Source organism: Cygnus olor, chromosome 12 (genome assembly GCF_009769625.2).
Source record: "Cygnus olor isolate bCygOlo1 chromosome 12, bCygOlo1.pri.v2, whole genome shotgun sequence".
NCBI classification, from domain to species: Eukaryota; Metazoa; Chordata; class Aves; order Anseriformes; family Anatidae; genus Cygnus; species Cygnus olor.
In genome coordinates, this window is record NC_049180.1 from 12,321,478 (window position 1) to 12,342,136 (window position 20,659).

Below are 20,659 nucleotides of genomic sequence, written 5' to 3' on the forward strand. Positions count from 1 at the left end.
ACCGGTTGGTGCAGCAGGCTGCCGGGCCGGGAGGGGTCTCGCAGGACAGTTGGGATTTCTGCCCGCTCCCACCGTGTGCCGTGCTGTCCTGCCCTCCAGGGATCCTGTCACGGTGGTGATTTAAACACTGCTTCCAGTGTTGTCTTTGCAAATGCACCTTGGTTCAGCCGTCTGTCAGGGGAATGCTTCTGGACCGGCAAAGCTGGGCTCAGCTGGGTGTTTCTCGAGTGTTTGGCAAGCTGAGGATTGACACTGGCCTTCGGCCTCACCCAGAGGAGAGCAGGCGTCTCTTTTCAAGCAGCGGAAGGAGTTTCCACCCTGCCTGAGCTTTGCAGGAGTTACTGAGATGCTGCAAAACCTTGGCTGCTGGGCACGGGAAGCCTCACCCAGGTGACACGAGTTGGGCATGCCAAAGCAGACAGAGCAGGGTCACAGCAGCAGTGGTGCCCAGCACAGGGAACCACGATCTGCCCTCAGAGAAGGGAGGTGGTGGCTGCTAGCACGGTGGGCTTGGGGACATCCCAGAAATCAGGATGCTTCCCGCTGGAGCGCTGTCACTACTCCTGGGGCAGCCCTGGTTTCTACTCTGTTTTGTGCCTGTGGCGGGATCCCGGGCAATGGAGCCAGGGTCAGAGCTCGCCCAGCTGGACTAGGCTTCGAAACCCATCCCCACTGGGGATTTGGGACCTCTTGGGTTTCCTCCGATGGCAGCAGAGGCAGGAACCACCACGGTCAGCTCCGTCAGCACCTCCCTGGGTCTCCCAGCAAGTCCCAGCCTTCTGGTCCTCTGTCCTCACTAACGGCCCTTTGCAAGGCAGCCTCAGAGCCCCAGCGCTCATCCTGCTGGACATACTCGTACCTGCCCCTTCCACACCTGCCAGTTCTGCCTTTGCAGGGACCCACACGGACCAGGGAGCTTAGGCTCTGGGGTTCTTCTCTCTGCTTCAGTAGGGGGCTGGTAGCAGAGGTGCACGTCCCCTTGTTGGGAAGGGGGCCTGCAAAAGGGATGGCAGCATGTGGTGGTGCACTGGGTGTCCCAGGTGGAACAACTCCTTTGTGTAACTGGCTGGAAGCACCAAGTCAGAGGCGAGGTGCATGCTGCACCCGGGCGTCTCGTACTGGGGTCTGTGTGAGCACCGTAAGCCTGCGAGGCCAGCTGGTGGCACGGGCAGCTCTTGGCTGGTCTCTGCCGCTCAGGTCTGTGCTGGGTGCGTGGTACAGAGCAGCGCCAAGCCGACACGGCACCACCTCGGCAAAGCCTGGCGCCTGTCCGGGCCTGGGAGCTGCTTTCAGAGGAAGCGTTCCGGATGTGGTTTCACCTGCAGACAGGATCGCAGGAAAGGCACTTTGCTGCGGCAGCGCTAGCTTGGCATTCCTCAGCCTGCTCTGGGGGCTGCGCGAGCCCCAGAAGGAAAGCACGGCGCTCCTCCCAAAGCTCTGCATCGCGCTGGCAGCGGCGAGGGTGGAAACGGGGGTCCCGGCTGGCACGTGCTGCAGCTGGAAATCAGCTGAGGACAAGAGCACCCTGGAGGTGGAAAGTGGCCCAGACTACTTCTATCTTTGGTGTTGTTTCTTTTCCCCCTGAGTAACTCCTCGGAATAAGAACAGCCCCGTGCTCCAGTGGCCAGAGCCATGCGTTCAATTCACTCATCTACGTGGGTGTTCTCCTTGCCCTGCCAAGCCCTAGCCCCGGCCCTGCAGCACAATGCCGCCTTCCAGGATAAGCTGTACCTTGGCTGCAGAGATCTGGGCAGGAAAGCAGCCTTCTGTCAGGGCAGGCAGGGTGCTGCACGTCAGGACAAAATGACTCTGCCTCTGGAACTCCTAGGAAGAACCTCTTTATGTATTTCGGGGGCTATAAGAATATCTGGGAAAAAAAATGTAATTTAAGGAATGTATTTCCCAGCCCCTTGCTCTGAATGGGTCTGTTCCATCACCCAAGGACCTACTGGTGATGTCCATCCCCACGGACACTGTCAGGTCACCTGGAAATGCAGAACCACCATTTTAGCTGGAATAAACTCCTAAGAGTCTTCTCCTTTGGGCAGCACTCACGTAAAGCACTCACTGCAGTTTGCGTCCTGCTCGCCTTTTTTTTTGAGGGCTGCCGAGGAGCAGGGCAGCCGTCACGAGAAGCAGCTGCCTGAAAGGAGGGGGAGGACCAAACTTTCCTCTCCAGGACTTCACGTGTCCTCCAGCCCTCGTGCAGGAACCGCACCGCTTCACGGGACGAGCTCGCCGCGTGCCGCTCCCAGCACACGGGGATGGATACTGCGCCGCAGAGCACATTTTGCAGCAGCATGTTTGCTCTTTCAAAGGAGACAGTGTTCCAGCACCACGTTTGTCAGCCAAATCTGTGTCAGCGCTTAAAACCTCTCTCTCTCTCAGACGTGCGTGCACTCGGCAGCACCAATGACTGTTGCAGCTACTTGCTTTTCTTGTGTGAGCTGCAGTCTGTGGGAGGGTGTCTCTGTCATGGTTACATTAGCCATGTGCTCTGGGATCTAGAAAGATTTTCCTTTCCCCCATTTACTGCTGTTTGCTTTTCAACTAAAGGGGCGCATATGAATTCTGAACCACTTTGCAGTATCGGCTTCTACCCGCCGCTCCCAGGGCAGCATCCCGAGGAGCCCGTGCAGATCTCCAGCAGAAAACAACCGCCCAGCCAACACGGCCTCCAGCAGGGCTGGCACAGCTGCTCAGGGTTCGGCGACACCAAGAGCACCAGCCAGAACAACCCCAGGCAGACACTGCCACTTCGGGGTGGCACAAGCTCTGATTGACCCTCATGCCTAAGAAATGACTCAAATCTTGACGCTCAGCCATATTTAGGGGGATGTGGGATTGTCGTTTGGGATACTCTTGCTTGAGCAGGCTCAGATTTGGAGCTACCACCTTATCCCAGGCTTGTATGAAACCGCGTTTCCAAGGCATTCGCTACGTGCAGATTTTAAGGCACTTCGAAACGATTCAAACAGCTCAGCACTCTGCATTTAGCCCCAGCAAAGCAACAACCCCCTCAAGATCACCGCCTTGTTCCTCGCAGGGCTGTCGGGTACACGCACTGTGGGCCTGCTCTCCAAGGACCGCTCCTGAGGTGACAGCTGGGGCTGCATTTCACAAACAGACCTAAGCACGCTCCAGGCAGACTCCAAAGCCGAATTTAATGCTAGCTCCCAAATGCGCCCGCTCCCCTGTTTAAGGGACAGGGGTGATTCCTGCAGTCTCACACAGACCGAGGGCGACCGAAGCACAGAGTTGTGAGGAGCAGGAAATGAGGGGCTGAGCTCAGCCGGGGCCTCATCAAAGCGCCTGGGCGCTCCTCAGCTCCGGCTCCTGCATTTCTGCTCCCAGGCAAGCCGTCCCTAGGAAAGGCCTCGCTCGGACAGCTTTCCAGGCAGCAACCCCTGCCTCTGGGTGTCTAATTCAGAGATGCCAGGAGGATGGTTTTCAGGAGGTGGAAGCTGGGGTGTGGGGGGCTTGAATTGCACAGGTTTGAGTCCTTTGCAAATCGGCTCAAAAGCGCCTCCAAGTGAGGAATCCGGGACCAATAGGTCAGGCCCCCCAGCACACGCTGGGGATGGTTTCTGACGCTTCTGACAAGGAAAGTCCAGGAGGAGGTGGTGTCTGCGAGAACTTCTGCTTCCTAAGCAGTGGCACTCCTAATACAAAAGATAAGCAACATTTGTCATAGGATGGCTATCAACAGAAGGTATGAGTGTTTAAAGGAACGTAAGATGTGACCTGACCTACAGCTAGTGCTTCTCTCCACACTGAGTAACACCCGAGCTATGTTTTTGAGCTTAAAGTAGGATTTATGGCTATAGCTGAAAAATACGCCGTTCTCCCCAAAATAAGAATTGATGGCTTGACAGCCTACAATAAAACGGCTTTTAAAAATTCACACTGCAGAACCTCTTCTCCCCAGAAGTGATCTTAACAGATCCTCCACATTTCTCAAGTGATTAAGACAGTGGAGGTCACGGCTGGGGGCTGCACCCTCTCACTTCCTGTAACCGTCACTTTTTGCCACCGCTTTATCACTGATTTTTTCCACCTCCAGCTGAGGTTGAAGAAACAGAGCCCCAACCCAGCAACCCAACCAGTTGCAGCTCGCCTTCTCCATCTGCTCACCATGCCACAGCTCCCCTGCTGCAACGCATTAATGGACTCGGGTGGTGTCGTAATCCTCCAAAGTGATCTTGGTCTCAGCTACCAACAGCCCTGAGAGGGGCATCGGTGTTCCCTGAGGCCCTGCCACCAGCACAAGGACTGGGGGAGCTGAGGTGAGAGAAGCCCTCAAAGCCAGGGCACAACAAGACGCAGGTCCTCACCTCCTCGCTCACCAACACCTCGGCCAAGCTCTCTCCACACAGCAGCAGCCTGGCAGGCTCTTCTCACCCCCTGCAACACAGCTCAAGAAGGCGCGAGCGATATTCGGGCTAGGATTTAAGGGCACTGTTTATACGTGTTAATATATGCTGCATTTGTCTGATATTTTTGTCACTTGCTAAGCAGGTTGGGGTTAAGGCTGGGCTGTTGAACAGCTTCTACTCTGCTGCAACGACACCTCACAAGGCGAAAATTTGGGGCAAGACTTTAGTTAACCGTTTCAACTGTATCAGCATGAGAACTCTTTGGTCGTAGAAGCAGAGCTTGTCTTTAGGTTTCTTTACGTTTAGTCTTCTCTCTGAATTCCCTGCCTTATCATCTCCCAGAGAACAATAGGTAAACAAAAGGAGGAAGAAATGCAGCTTCGTTCCATTGCATCTTAAACTATTAGTACTTTAACTCATTACACTCACTTCATTTCACATTTTAATGGTAAGAAAATAAAAAGGGGATGTAGCATGAGCTCACAGAAATTTCTCTTCCTCTCAGCTTGCCTTTCAACCAACACAACTGGAGATGAGAAAACTTGTTAAACCCAGATCCATCACCACAGGAAACTGCAGAAAATGCCACAGCATGAAGGATGCAGAAACCCCTACAGTTTTTAAGGATGTGCCGTTGCTCACCACCTTCTCCACTTTTGCAAGCTGCACTTGTTCAGAGAAACCTCACCTACCTTTCACTGCAGGCCACTCGCTCCAAACTCAACTAAGATGTAAAATCAAGACCCATCCCAACGCAGGGCCCACAGGCACCACACCCACGTACAACACACTCAGTGCTACGGGTGCCACGGCTGCTTCCAGCTTCTGGGGGGCAGCAGGAGAAAGCTGCAGGCAGAAGTTGGTGTTGGTGGGCCAGAGTCCCTGCAGCAGCATCCCCAGAAGCTCCCTGTGGGACAGCCAGCACCGCAGGCGCCACCTTCCACTCCTACAGCACGCTCCGCTTGACTGCCAGCCTGGAAAGCTTCAAAACCACTGGGAAAATGCCCCCTAACTCCTGTAACTCTTTGGGATTTACAAAATCACCCTAACTCAAGCCAGCATCACTGACTCCTCACACAGCTTAAGGAAAGGACCCCTCTCGCAGCCTACAGACCCCTCCCTGGCATGGGCACGAATATCAGCTTAGGGTTTTGCCCCAGCTTCGCCCTCCTGGGTCACTCCTGTCCCCACAGCAGCTGAGGGGCTGCGCTGCCCTGCTCAGGCGGGCCTGAGGGCTGGGGAGAGGCTGAGGGGAGGTGCAGGGGGGCTGGGGCTGGCGCCAGCCCTGGGTCATGGGGACCTGAGGGGACACAGAGGGACCCTAAGAGGACCCTAATGGGACCCCAAGAGGACCCTAATGGGACCCCAAGAGGACCCTAATGGGACCCCAAGAGGACCCCAAGAGGACCCTAATGGGACCTAAGGGACCCTAAGAGGACCCTAATGGGACCCAGGGGGACCCCAACAGGACCCTAATGGGACCTAAGGGACCCCCACGGGACCCAAGGGCCGGGGCCGTGCGCGGCCTCCCCTCAGGGGCCGGGGGCGGCGCGAGCTCCCCTCAGCCCGTCCCGCCCTCGGCGGCACGTGACGCACCCACGCAGGCGCGCACCCGAGTGACGCCGCCGCCGCCGCCCCGGCCCCGCGTTTGAAGTTGGCGCGCGCCCCGCGGCCCCCCCCCCCCGCCTCCCCTCAACCCCGCCCCGCCCCGCCCTCCCAGCCTGCCCCGCGCGGCCGCTTCCCCGCGCGCCGTCCCCTCCTCCCCCCCCCCCCCCCTCCTCCTCCCCTCCCCTCTCCGCTCCGGCCGGCGGCCGCGGCAGCCGCGCTCGCGCAGGCGCACTCCGTCCGCCCGCCGCCATTTTGTGTCCGAAGCGACTGTGGAGCGATTAAACCGCGAGCTGGTGCTGGGCGCTAGCGGCGGCCGCGGCGGGGCGTGCGGGGCGCGGCGGCTCCGCGGGGCCCGGGGCGGCGGCGGCGGGGCGGCGGCGGGGCCCGGCGGCCGGGAGTCGAGCTCGGCGGGGCCGCGGGCGGCAGGTAAGCGGCGGCGGGGGGTTTGCAGTCGCTTTCTCCGGCCTCTAGGTGTCACGATGGGGCTCCGCTCCGGCTGGGGCCCCGCAGCGGCCGCCGCCGGGGAAGCAGGGGGCTTTGTCTCCCTCTATCGTCCCCAGCGCGGCCGGCGCCTGCCCGCCCGCCCGCCCGCCCGCCTGCCACCGCCGCCGTTCCCCACAGCGCGGCGCTGGGCTGCGGCCCGAGCCCCGGGGCTTCGCTTCCCCCGCCCGGCCCAAGGCCGCCGCCGGCCGCGGCCTCCATTTTCTTTTCCTTTGTCTCCGCCGCCGCCGCCCCGCCGGGGCTGACGGCCGCCCCCTCCCCGCCGCGCGAGCCGCCGCCGCCCCCCCCCCCCCCCTCTTCTTCTCTTCCCTTCCCGTCCCGGCCCTTCCTCGCCCGTCCCTTCCTCCTCCCCGCCCTCCCCGGGCCGGGCCCGCTCCGCTCCCCCCCCCCCACCCCCCCCCGCCGCCGCCTTGGGCCCCTCTCCCGGTCCCCCCCGCGCCAACCTCCGCGGGGCCGTGCCCGCCGCGCTGCCCCCGGCCTCCCTCGCCGTCCTTTGCCGGCTGCCGGCCGCGGGCCCGAGGCGGCGGCGGCGGCGCGTCCCCGCTCCTGCCGGCCGCCGCCTCGCTGCGCTGGCGTGTGCTGCGGAGTGAGAGGCGCTGCGAGGCGCAGAGCGGGACTCGAGCTCCCTCTGCAAGGCAGGCTGAGCAGCGCCATGCAGCACCGGGACGCGGGCACGGCGCGGCTGGGGGGCGCCCGCTCTCGCCGCGCTGCCCTCCCGCTGCCCCCCCCCCCCCCCCCCCCCACCCCGCATCCCCCCTCCATCTCCGGTGCCTCTCGGCCCGGGACCCTCGTGGGGAGCTCCGGCTGCCCCCGGTTTCCCGCCCCCCCCCCCCCCCCCCCCCCCCCCCCCCCCCCACCCCCCCCCCACCCCCCCCCCCCGGACTGCCCCCGGTCCGGCCCGCAGCGGGTTTTTCCCCCCGCGGGGTTTGCCGGCGGCTCGCCGGGCTCCCCGAGGCACCGCGGTGGCGGAGCCGGGGGCCGAAAGCCCGCTGCGAAAAGGCTTTTCGCCTCCCCGTCTTGCGTGGGTTTGTTCTGCGGGGGGCAGCGCAGAGCCTGATCCTTCCTGCGATGCGGGAGAGGAAATCGCACATGTTTTGCGTGCAGTTTGCTTTTTGTTCCCTGCATCAACTCTGGGTTTCTCCAGTACAAGGATTTAGGCAGTATCATGCTTCTCCCTGCCTTAGCTGTGTCAAATGACTCTGATACAGGGTTTTTGTCGTGTTGTTATTCGTCTTTTTCTGCTTCATGCAATCCTTAGGACTTGCCTGCTGGTGAAAATGAGCTCGCTTTCCTGTTTGTGACTTCCTATTTTTTTTTACCCAGTCTTTTTTTTTTTTTTTCCCCTCCCTCAAATAAGCACATAGCCGTTCTTCACCTCCTGCCAGTTGCTGAATTCTGGTAATAAACCCCAGAGGTGTCATTAAAAGTATCTGAAATACTCTGCTTACTGCTTCCAGCATATGTGTTTTTTTCTGTTTCAGTGCAGGAAGTGTAAACATTTTCTCAGGTTCTGCAGTTTATTCTAGTTATGCAGAGCCTGTTGATTTTGCAGGAGTCCTTTGGGTATAAGAAATAGCTCTGCGCTGTATCCAAGCTGTAGTTCTTTCATGAGACGCATCTAACCTTTTACGTTAGTACAGAACAAATCATTAAGACTGAAGGAAGCAACAATTTGAGCGTAAGGGCAAAGCAGTGCCTTCCTTTATTTTTTAGGGTGATAGATTTTCTTTACCTCTGTTTGGCTTTTCTTCTGGATGTATAGGACTAATTCAATTTCAATATCCTCTGTATTTATAGTATACATGAGAAAGATCGTTAAGATGCACAGAGTGGTTTCCTTAATGCTCATGAAACACTTTGTGGGATGTTTTTGAGGAATAACGCCAGAATAAAAGGCGCTAAATTACAGGTCTTGTACTCTCAAGTGGCACTACGACTGAAATAATATACAGCAAGTCGTGTCCGATTCAGGGAGAGTTTGGGGAGCTGTCACTACAGCGTTAAGCTCGCTGGCAACTCATGCCTACGCTGTTATCAAGGGAGAGAGCTATTTCAAGAACTGCTTTTGGTATTAGCAGGCTGTATCTTGAATATGAACTAATTTGTGTATCATTACCAGCTTTTGTGGCTGCAGGTTGATACCTGCCTGATGTGGTGCCATTGTTGTTGTCTTAAAAATGCCAGAAGCTGACTTGTGTTATTTCTGTGTTTGTTTAGTGTTTATCTGAAAAATCGAATCATACATGATTACTCGCTTGCTTAGGAATTTCTTTTCTTCCTTATAGTACTTCATAGCCAAGAACTCCTGCTTTCCTACTAACGTTTTTGGAAGGCAGGTGTTGGGCTTTGCTAGGCTAATCTGCTCTCTGAGCGGAGCCAGAGTGATCCTTCGCCCTTATGCTCTGTACCTAGGCGAATTCTTCATCTCTTGTAACAGCGAGCTGTGGTGAGCTCTCAGCTCTGGATAGCTCTTCCTGCTCTGTCTGGACAGCTTTTTCTATGTTAGCTCTAGAAAAGAAAAAACAGAAGAAAATAAACAAGCACCCAATGGGGAAAATACATAAAAAAAAACCTGTAATTTAGGCAGGGAGGAAGCCAAGACCGAAGTTAGTGTTGTGAGGATGGACCTAGGGCATCAGAAGTACCAAAGAAGCAAGCCTTGTTCCATTGGATAGAGGAAGGAGAATCCAATTTCTTCCTTGCTGCAGCAGCCTCCTGCCTTCTTGACTACTACTAGGGAAGTTGTTTCCTGGCCTTGTATCTGGCATTTGGTGTAACCAGGAGCCTGCCTACAAGCGAGAACAGAGCTGTACGCTTCCTGCAACCGGGCATCGGCTGCAGTGCAGGGTGTTGGGGAGGATGCAACCTCCAGCCTTTGGGAGGGCGACATCTCGCTGGCATCTTGGACGCCACGCTGGAGAGGCTAAAGCTGTCTTGGACGCCATCCCATTGCAAAGTTCAAGGCTTCTTTCTTCTACCCATTGATTATGTTTGCTAAACCCTCGCATAATAACTCGTGATTCTCCCTTCCTGGCAACTTGTGCTTCTCTTACCTCTGTCCACCAGAGATGGGATGCCTGAGGGAGTGGCAGAGCATTAGGATCACAGTGCGTGCTCTAGAGATGCTTGCAATGAGGAGTGGCCCCGCTGCTACCTGCGCGTGTGTCGACTGAGCTGCGAGTCTTCAGCTTCCACAGCGGAGCTAAAAGAAACCAAACCTGCGACTTGGTGGCTTTGTTTGCGTTAACTTACTGAACTGTACTGATTTATTTGTGTAACTGTAAACCTCTGTTCATCCAGGTGGCTCTAGTTCAGATGCCTGGTCCAGTCTTTGTTGTGCTAAACCTTGACATTTCAGTACGGTGTCCAGCTCTGCTGCTCTGCAGCGCTACCTGGTCTTTACGTGTAGATCCATGAAATCCATTAAATCCCCCATTTCGTTTTTTATTGTTTGTTTCAGACTATATTTACTGCTCATAAAAATGGTTCACAACACTGTTTTTGTGTTTTTTCTATACATATATTTTTTTCTGAAATTTCACATCTTTGTCTTATAGAAAATACAACTCAGATGTTGCCTTTCCTTGTACTGGAGGATGCTTTAATTTCAGTTCCAACCCTCTGTTCTGCTGCTTCTCCCACTTCTTGCTAATAATCCATCCTTCTCCAGGAATTGTATGGCATGCGCTTGTTCTAGACATACTTAATACGTAATCTAAATAGCTGTTCAGCTGGGTGATCTCAGTATTTTTTGGTTAACAAAAATAACCTTGAAAAGGAGGGTAGAATACATAAAAGGTGGGTAGTGAGTTTTATTTTCAGGTCATGTTAACATTCAGGTACACTGACTAACTCAATTTTGATGTGTAATATAAATTACAGCTAAGATGAAATTTTCCTCGGTGTTATAAAAACTTGGAAGCTATCAAGTCTAAATGTCTTTCCATTATGGTTCTTGAGGGTGAAAATACAGAAATAGTACGGAGGCTGTTCTCAAGAACTGTGGTGTTAACGTGCGTTACTTGGGAGACCTGTGATAGGATGGGTTCCTGAAGAGCTGTTCTGTAACTATCCCTGCAGATGAGCATGCAATTAAAGGTTGTCACCCAGATGTTTAGCTGCACGTTTTATGTGAAGGTCCGTTTTTGTGGACCCTTCAGTTTCAGCCCTCCTACATTTTACCATCGGTTACCCGTGGATTTTGGTGTGCTGTGAGTCGTATGGAGCTGATGCTAAGAGACTAGGCTGGGTATGTTTAAAAGCCCAAGATGTGCAGCGTTCAGTTAGGATGTCCTGGACAGGTAACGCAGACAAGGACCGCTGCAGCAGTAGCGGTGCGGCGAGCTGTGTTACAGGGTACTTGCCTTGCATCCTGCAGTTCAGGGGTGTGTGTGTGTGTGTGTATATATATATATACACACACATATATATACACAGGCCCAGGTACATGCTACTTTGTTGGTCAGCTGACAGCATCCTCTTACTTCTCTGCCACAGAAACAAAGCCCTGAAGTTTTTAAAGCCACCCAAATGTAAAGGCTGAGTAAAGAGACTATGAACTAAGTTTGGGTTATACTGAAAATTTTATTTAACCTCTCTTCTTTTTTCCCCAGAGTCTAAAAATTTATGTTGACATCATTGAACTTGTCAAATGCTAACAAAACGGAAGCCAAAACACAGATTGTTTGGAGCATGAAATATACCTTTGTCTGTACTAATATGCATCAAGATTAGAAGCTTGTATGTCTCTGAAACATCAGCAGGTAAAGTAAGCTATCTGTAAGCTAGAGGAGAAGTAACGTTTGTTATGTATTTGGACCAAGTTACTTTAATGGGGAAGTCACAGTAATCCTTACTCCCTCTAGAGGTATTTAGAAATAAGTTGCAGCTTCTGAAATTCCTCTTCCTGTTTTTTTTTTATTATTATTTTAATAAAATAAAAGTACGTTAGTACATTGGGAGGGGAGAAAGATGTTTGTTTTGGCCAGCATGTTTTTTCCACTTTGATCACTGGAACCTTCCTAGCTGTAGTATTGGAAGGAGTATTGCATAGATGATGTACTTTGGAATACTAAGGAAATTCCAGGAAACTGGAGAAATGCTGATACAGCAGTATTAAAAGGAGATGAAGCAGATGAACATGACAGCAAGTGATGTAGTGCTCTGTGGGGACATGTGAGATACCGTGGGTCTTTGACCAGCACCGCGTGATGGTAGCACACGTGCACACACATTAATGCCAGCTCTCCTAGTAGTTAACAAGAAAGTAATTCATTCATTCCAGTAAAGAAGGCTTTCAGGAGACCAGAGCTTGTTACATTTACTATTTGACTTTTGTAAAAGTACCTCTGTGTTGAGGAACTCACAAAACAAAAACTGTTACACAAAGTCAGTAAATGCTATGCAGTTCAGGATAGGTCAAGAATAGTTCAGGGCTATACAAGACAGAATAGTTTCCAGGGAGGTTTGGCAAAAACTGGGACTTGTCACAATTTTTCATTACTGTTTTTGTGTTAGTCCAATTTAAAACTTCTTCATGATAAAATTGTGGTTCATGAATGGCAAACAGTGATAAGGCAGCAATCGTGACTGTGAGGTCGTCATTCAAATGTGTGTGTTAAGGCTGCCATATGTAAAGCTATACACCTGGGAACGAGGAAATTCAATTGAATTTAAATCAAGGCAAATGGTATCCTAGAAAGCAGTGGCTAAACTGCGTTTTGGAGTTTAATGGATAAACAGCTTAAACATGAGTTTCCAAGGTGATGCTGTGACAAAGAAGCTAATGTAATTGCCAAATGCGTTAATGGAATGAGTGGAGATAGCGTTCTTACCTGTATGGTGTGAAGTCATTATCATAATACAAGGTACAGCTCTGGCACCAGCACTTAAAAATAAAATAAATAAAATGTTGGCTGCAAGGATGAATAATCTCTAAATTGACAGGGAGCTGGGAAATACTGCCATGCAGTAAAATGTTAGATTACTGTGTAGCTTCTCAGCAAAACTGAGATGTGGCTTGATTAGTCCTCAGATATACCCACTGTTACTCTGCCAGGGAGATTAGTGAGCTTTTTTAACCTTGCTGACAAACACAACAAGAATTTGTAGTCAGATAAGGTCAATTTACAAGATGTAGGTTTTTCACAGTGAAGGTGATTAACCACTGGACTATGTGATATGAAGAACAGTTGTGCATTTCTCTATTTCTCAACATCTTTGAATCAGGTTTGTGGAAAAATACTGAAAATTGCTTCAGTCCACTGCAAGGTACTGAACTTTTTTGTGTACACTTTAAGAACTGTAATTCACAAGAGGTCAGGCAAGGTGATCAAATGTGGGTCATCATGTTAAAGAAACAGATGGGGAGCAGTTCCTCGTGTTCATCTTTTGCCAGCTTCCCTCTTTTTAAGTAGAGGCTTAGGACTTTTCAGTGGGTATCTGGAATATGAACAAGCCAGTAAAATCGTGTGAACGTGAGGAAGTAAGCAGGTATTTATGTGGATCGGGGGTGTCTGAAAGTAGCGTCCCATATGTTTAGTCCGAGCCTGTGACTGTAAAACTCTTTTATCTGTGGCTATAGAATGAGGGAGCTATTGGTGGAATAAGCGTTCCTTCTTTGCTGCCAGCTCACGTTCAGCTTGCTGTCTACCACCAGACCTAGGACCTTGCCAGCAGAGCTGTCCAGCCAGCCAGTCCCAAGCCTGCATCACTGAAGGGGTTCTTCCTTCTCTGGGAAGGGACGTGTCATGGGATGCCCTCAGTGAGGGTGAAGCAAGGTGGTTGGTATTGAATCCAATTCTGAAAATACAGCTGTGTAAAATCATTATTTTATATGCATTTTGTAAAAATACTTACTGAATCATTTTTATACATTGTATTTATATGCATTGTGTGATACTTCATATGCAGTGATCCTTGTTTTAAAATGCATGCTGAGTAAATATACTGAATCAGGAAGGAAGCTAAGCCGTGGAAGAAAAAACAAACAACGTGTAATAACTTGAAGTTGTGATAGTGCCTCACGTCTAGAGGTTTGACATTTGCTAAGCTCTCCAGTGTTACAGTGAGTAGCCTGACAGTGGACTAAGCATCTCTAGGTGGAGACAGCTGGAATTGTAAGGTACTTTTCATGTCTTACATATGTTGGAAAGATGGTAAGGGGCAAAAGTGAGCTTGAGAATCATCTCAACTGCAGCGTGAGCTTGTGTACAGCCCAAGTGTTCTTCTGGCTGGTAGTTTCAATGCAAGCATCTGAAGCTTGAATTTGGCAACTGTGGTTTCTCCTGGCAGTTTGTAAAGAGGGAAAATACAGTAGTTCTGTTGCTACCACTTGTTTACTTTTTTTTTTTCCTCCAGGATTTCAGTCTGTGTCCAGTCTGATTGCTATTCTGCAGTGTGGTTCCTAGCATTCATAGAAGGCCAGCTTTTTAGGTAGATGCAGTGAGTCCTGTGGTGAGCCTGTAGCATGTAGTAGGAAGAGACAGGAAAAACACAACTGATAGAAAACTTACGTTTGCAATAGGCTTTGGAGACATAGTAAGTTTGGAAAGACACCGGCAAGTCCAGAGAGTAAGATCCCTCGTCCCATGTTGGGATGAAGGTAGTAACCACAGACAGGATTGCTCTCCTTACCTCCTGTTTCCTGCTTGAGCTTCTGGAGGGCAGGTTACTGGACTAGATGGACAATGATCGTACTTTGTAGGGAGATTTTTCTGTTTGTGTTGGAGAAGGTTAACACCAAAGCATTTAGGGAAGTAAAATTCACGGTTTCCCTGGTAAATTAGGTTAGCTTCCATTGGGACTGTTGTGACCCCATCTCCTTCCACTTGTGTGCTGCAAATGCATCACCAGGGAATGAGTTGGTCAGGGCACGGACTTTGCATGCCTGTTCTTACACATATGCACCCACGCAACTAGTTGTAAGTCAAAGTGGAAAAGCTCCAAGTTTGTTTTCGGCCTTTGTGCAACCATGCCTCAAAATATCTTGGGGAAAGTAGAGGCTTTCTGAAAAGGTCAGTTAGACCGTAAGTACTGAGCACTACTTGCATCAGAGCATTTGGATATTTGCAAGCATTTTTGACTTCTCCGAAATAGAGCAGTAAACTTTACTGTATGCTTAAAATCACTGTCAAAGGAATTGAATTCTCCCATTGTTTAACAATGAAATAAATATCATTGCTCTGGACTGGCTCCTAGAGGAACTTTCACTGCCATGGAACCCATAGCGATTTTTGGCCAGTTACTTCACCTTCTTGTGTAGGTTCTCTGTCTGGTTGTGTTCAGTTTGCAAAGCTGTCACCTTGTAACCAACTCTAACCTCTAAAGGGATTTAAAATGAAAATGGGAAAAGCTGCTGAATTAAAAATGCTCCAAATTTGGGTTATATGTACTTGTCTTAAAAGTGCAATAATACTACATTTTAAAATGGCAGCTTTCTCCTGTGTGCTAGGCTCTTTGCAGTGGGGATGTAAATATCAAAATAAACTTCAGTTTTGACAAATTGTAGAATCTCCCAAGTTGGAAGGGACCCCCAGCGATCATTGAGTCTAACTCCTGGCTTCTCACAGGACTACCTAAAAATTAAACCGTACGTCTGAGAGCGTTGTCCAAAGGCTGCTTGAACTCTGGCAGACTCGGGGCTGTGCCCAGTCCCTGGGGAGCCTGATCCAGTGCCTGACCAGTCCCTGGACCTGCCGATGCCTTTCCAAACCTACCGTGTCTCCACAGTCTCTTGCTGCCAGTGTCCAACATCCCAATATATACTGCAAGAGAGCCCTTCACAGTCACTTGAGGAGTTCTCAGATCACAGGTTGGAAGTTTTTATTTTTTATTTTTAGGACAGAGGTTTCAGTTAAAGCTTACCAGATTACTGGAGCCTTTTTCCTTCCTTTTTTGGAGGATGGAAGTTAGCATTATGTAGCATGCCTTCTGAGCATATAACTTACTGCAATATCTGATCTTTGAAGATAAATTTATTGATTTGTGTAGTAGTATCGAATACTCAAAAGCTGCTCACTGATTACTTGCTCCTTTTCTGCCTTCCATATTAATGCACTCTTCTCTGGCCTGCTCAGGAATGACTACTGTTGACTTCTACCTACTCTACCGGCCCTTTGAGCTGCCAGAGTGTTACACCAGCCCAGAATCGTTTATATTTGGCTCCTGTTGTGTGTATGGAAATAGTTTTGTCCTCTTGAAGCAGCTGTGTTCTCTCCCTGTTCTGCCAGTGTTTTGACCTACATGAAAAAGAATTTGGCAGCTTCCGTGGCAGTATGATGGAGCAGACTATCAAATATTCAGTTGTCTGACTTGCCTGACGTGACATCTGTAACGTTTTTGGAGACGTCTGCTTTGAGTGGCTTGTGCAAGCAAATCCTTAGGGATGCTTTCTTCAACTCTACCAGATGCAAAGATGAAAGATGATAAAGCAGGACAAACATTCAGTGCTATCAGACTGGGTCCCCCTGGTTAGAGGTGTTTGGTTCAGTGCACTTACTGGTCAGCATGATGTGTTACTGCTTTTTCTTGTCCCAGAGCTGCCTCTTCACATGGGCTCTGCCTTGCTGGCAGCCGAGGAGCCTTTTCAGCTTCCTCCTGGCACTCCAAGTGTAAGCTCTTGTTAAGGTTCTGCAGAGAAGTGCACACAATAGTCCTTCTTTCCTGAAAGACAGATTTTCTTTATTAGTTTTGATTTGCTCATTGTGGTCCTGCTTTTTTTTCGGCAACTAAAAAAAAGTGAGGTCCGTTGTCAGTACTGCTTCCACCCTTTCCATCTGAAGTTCACAGAGGAGCTTTTTTCTGATGTTGGTGTTTGTACAGCGCTGCTTTGGTTTGATATCACACGTGGTCTGTCTCTCCTAAACAGTGACACAGTAAGCTTCTGCTCTGGTAATGCTGTTCTCTTAAATACTGGGAGGCTTCATATATTCACCCCTCTGAAAGTGCAGGTCATTACTAATTTGCCAAGAATGACAGAGCTTCTGTATGTTAACAGCCCTCTAAGATCTAGTAGGTGTTTGAGATCTTACAAAAGTATTGTGCTGAGTGAGACCAACAAATCTGTCTTAAGAGCATTATAGTTACAACTGTATAGATGAATAAAAACTCATTGTGTTTGAAGTTTTGGTTTATCCTTAGTGTTACATAGTCTTGTGCTGCAGAATGGAAAACAATTTGGTCTGGAGGGGATCTCTGGAGGTACTCTGGCTCAACCCCTAGCTTGGTGCAGCTTTCAAGTTAAATGAGGTTGTTTAAGGTTGTGTCTACCAAATATTTTCAGTATCTGAAACAAAAGTTTCCATATCTCTGAGCAACCTGTTCCAATGTTAGACCTCTAAGCTTGTGTGGTTTCATCTTCTCCCCACCCTACCGTTAGGTAGTTGAAGGCAGCAGTAAGATGTCCCTCCCTCTTGCCTTCTCACAGCTAACTGTGTCAACCTGCATACCTCGTTGGGTATTCTGCCCCCAACTCATCTTGTGTCCCTCTGCTGGGCTCTTTTTAGTATCTGTCAGTGTACTAAGGAGCTCAGAAAACAGCACATGGAGCAGTTAAATTTCCAGCTTATCCTGGCTTCCTTCAAGCTTATCGTACCTTGCCTACATGTCAGAGATCTGTTTGAAAGGAAAATTCCTGCAAGGCATTTTATGCCAGAAAATATGCGGGTTATTTTTCCAGTAAACAAGTGTAGGAGTGGCTTTTCTTTCGTCTGTGACGCTCTGTGATGTTAACGTGCAGTGGATTAGAACAAGTATGCCTTGCATTTTTGTAATACGTATGTTTGCACTGCTGGGAAGCTCTGCTCCTTGGGTTGTGCATTGGTAAGCTGGCGTTTCTTGAGTGGTGGCTGAGCTGCTTACTGCAAAACGTCTCTTTAAAACTCCAGTGGACTGTGTTATAAAGGAGAATATACCTTCTGGAAAGAGAAGGGTGATGGCTGTGCTTTTACCAATCAACAGTCGCAAAGGCCAGATGTCCCTGTAAAATATGCTGAATTTGTGTTGTGTGTAGTGTGGAAAAGAACTACAGTCACCATTGCTTTGTTTCTCTTTTCCCTTACTAAGAGGCTGCCCTTGGTACAAATATCTAAAATGGGTCTCTCCAGTGTGAAGTCATTAGCCAAGCAGATGACTTGGTTTTGAAAACTAGAAGAAGTTTATTCCTCAATCCAAAATTTTATGGAAAGCAAAGTTAAGATGAACAAACAGGTAGATGAAAAGGATGCTTTGTTCAACTAAATGTGCTCTGTTGAAGAGACCTGGCACGTTTTGTCCAGTGACTAAACTTCTAAGACAATGCAGTTCCACGCGGGAGGTGGTTGCTTTGCAGCAGGTGTCCTCAAGTCCTTCACTCCTAAGTCTCTCTTTTTTTTTTTTGGTGTTAACTTACAAGTTCTTTAGTTTGGGGAAATAGCGGTCTTCTTCCCTGCGGTTACAGGTCAGGAGCAAAAATTCCACTAACAGAAGCGATGTTCTCTGCCTGCCGCTGTGCACAGAGCCCGGGAGGATGCAGCTTGCAGCAGCAGTCGTAATGTGCCCTTAGCAGTGGAGCTCCCTGCTGAGCATCCCCTTTTCTGGTCGGTGAATGTATACAGCTTATGGGATTTTTACTAAGTGTTGGCTAAAAAGAGATCAATTCCAGATACTTCTCTGAAAGCTCGCTGTCACTGAGCATCCACAGCTCTGCCAAGCTTTTCAGTAGGGCTCTTTGAGACTGATAAACAATTAAAAATCGACTTGCCAGGGACAGACTGCAGCCAGAAGCAAGACTTGAGTGCTTTGTACTGAATAAATGACAGAAGAACCAGGGGAAGAAGTACCTGAATTCAAAGGGCATAGAAACCAGTGTGAAATTTAACACTGTTTGGCCAGCTCCACCAAGTGGAGCAAGAGCACGTGTTTCGCTTTAGAATTGTTCCTGTAGGGTTGCTTACTGTTCCCAGGGTTTTTACCGTCTATGCACACTAAGGATTGAACAGGATTACAGATGAGAAGTTATGTGCTGTCTTGTAACTGTTTTAGCTCTGTGGAAGTGAATATTTTAAGCTCTTAATTGATCAGGGTAATGAAGCTGGCTTCGCAACTCCTCAGCTAGCTAAGGCTCTTCTTCTGCAGGGTAACAAGGTCAGAAGTGTGTTAGAGTTGGCTTTATTACTGTATTGATAGTGTTACCTGCTACGTTGACAGTATGTAACAGGTTGTACTTTGTGTAATTTACACTTGTTTGACAATAAAGACTACTTTTATGTTGTGATTTGGTACTCCACAGCACAGGAGAAAAGGACATCTGAAATAGACACAACCAGCTCGAAAATGTTACATTGCACTCTTAATTTCACACTAGATCTATAGAGATTTAGGTTGTAAGAAGTAAATGCTGAAGAATTTGAGAGGAGGTAGAGAGGAGTTTGTAAAACCGTAATTCTTCCTGGTGAAAGCATAAAAGCTGATGAAAATACTCTCTGGGTTTTGTTTAAGGCTTGTTTGATAAGTGAGGGAGTCCATAAGCAATTATCAATGCTGCTGTTCGTAGCAATGTAGGAATACACATTTTCTATTTAAACAAGCATTAAGCGTTCAAACAGTGCTTTTTCACTTATCTTCCGTTTCTCTTCTATGTAGTTTTACTACTGCTACTCATCTATTCAGTTCCAGAGTGCATTCTGACATTGAAGAGAACCAATCAGTCCAGGCAGAAGTGCAGAAGCATCAAGAACGCAATGTAAATTAAGGGATTTTAACGTGTGGCACGTGTTCCATGCTGAGGCAGTAGTTTCCTGAACACTGAAAGTCAGCATTCTGCTAGAAGAAACCTTCTTACCATGCTTCTCTTTTGGCTGGCCTGAGTGTTTGGTCACACCAGAGACCTGGGCTGGCTGGAAATAAGTGTCTTTGGGGCTGGGTGAGTTCTGGCCTGGACTGATTTCCTGACCAGTTGGTTGCAGTCTTGGAAGCACTTGTGCTAACACCAGGAATAGTTGAAGTGATGTGGGTGGGAGCACATGGGCAGTTTAAAGGCAGGGGATGGCTGCTTGACAGGGTTAGGAGTGTTTGAAAATGACACCTTACTCCTGGTGGAAAAGTTCTGTGTTTGTTTTTTTTTAATCCAAGGTTGAGTGCCCTTGCGGGATTTTCGTCTAGCTTGAAGTCTGATTGTAATGGCATTTCTAGGGTGTGGTGTATTAAGAATATTTGAAACTTGAGTTCAGATGAATTGGAGATGTGTATAAAATGGATTAAACAACTTAAAACTTCAGCATGAGGACCATTGTGTAGGGTTCACGTGGGTTAGATTCTGTTTACATCTGTTGCAACACTCATTAATTCAGATGAACTTCCCTGAGATCTGTGATTCAGGAGGAGGATGACTTGATTCAGGCTACAGGCGTTTTTCTTGTCCACCACCCTTCTCCCCAAGGTGTTTCCAAAACTCTTGGAATTTCCTGTCCCTGCTGCAAGGACAGTAAACTACACCTCTACAGCTGATGTTAAACCAACTAGCACTGACCTTGGTTTTCCTTAAATGCATCAGGGTGTAATTTGTGAGGTGATTAATAGTTACTGCATGCACAACCTGTTGTTGATGGGGCAGGACCATTGCAGCCATCGCAGGGGTGAGCACTTCCTTCTCCTGTGATTTGAAGCTTGAATTCCCTTGTACACGCAGAGTATCACTACTTAATAAGTGTTTGTGCGAAGATAAAAGGAGTAGCTGTTTCCCAAAAGTTTGCTCCTGGGTGGTACTTCATCTAGATGAAGCCCTAGAGGAAAACGAAATCCAAATATTTGTGCCTTGTTATGAAGTCTCCAGAATGCCATGAAACTTGTCACGCTGGTCTCTTTCCAGGTGTGGTAGTATCTGGTGTTGCCGTTTTGTTATCATACAACGCTGCATCAGATGGCCAGAGTATCCTGATTCACGCTTCCATTTAGGGTATTAGCAAACTGCGAAAAGCAGGAAAAAGTTTCTTCAAAATCAATGTGTGTGGGGGGGAAATGACCACCAATACTTATTGATAAAACTGGTAACCTTTTCCAAAAATCTGCCTACAGTATCAGACTTTCCCTTTTGTGGCAGTTGACTTCACAGGCTGTTTTGACTTTTTGAAATATTTTTCCATTGTTCTCAATTTATTACCTTCAAGTATTCCACTGGTCTTTTTATGAGCTCCTTC

General features: G+C 49.1%; 1 protein-coding gene and 1 long non-coding RNA gene across 6 annotated transcripts in view; one reads left to right on the forward strand and one right to left on the reverse strand.

Moving 5' to 3' along the window:
* Positions 1-3,145: 3,145 nt before the first annotated feature.
* LOC121076835 lies at positions 3,146-6,057 on the reverse strand. Its single transcript, XR_005823743.1, has 2 exons — positions 5,827-6,057; positions 3,146-5,795 (listed from the first exon to the last, which is right to left on the reverse strand). It is a non-coding gene; the product is annotated as an uncharacterized LOC121076835 (long non-coding RNA).
* Positions 6,058-6,348: 291 nt separating this feature from the next.
* Positions 6,349-20,659, forward strand: part of CTCF (CCCTC-binding factor) — a 37,282-nt gene continuing 22,971 nt past the window's right edge. The window contains exons 1-3 of one of the 5 annotated variants that reach the window (XM_040571452.1): positions 6,349-6,410; positions 11,099-11,248; positions 13,069-13,267. Coding sequence is in view for 1 of the 5 variants with exons in the window: in XM_040571448.1 (XP_040427382.1) it covers positions 11,228-11,248 (21 nt within the window). In the remaining 4 variants the exon portion in view is untranslated. The remainder of the gene's footprint in view (positions 6,411-11,098; positions 11,249-13,068; positions 13,268-20,659) is intronic. The other 4 variants (XM_040571449.1, XM_040571450.1, XM_040571448.1 and 1 more) reach the window with 4 other exon arrangements.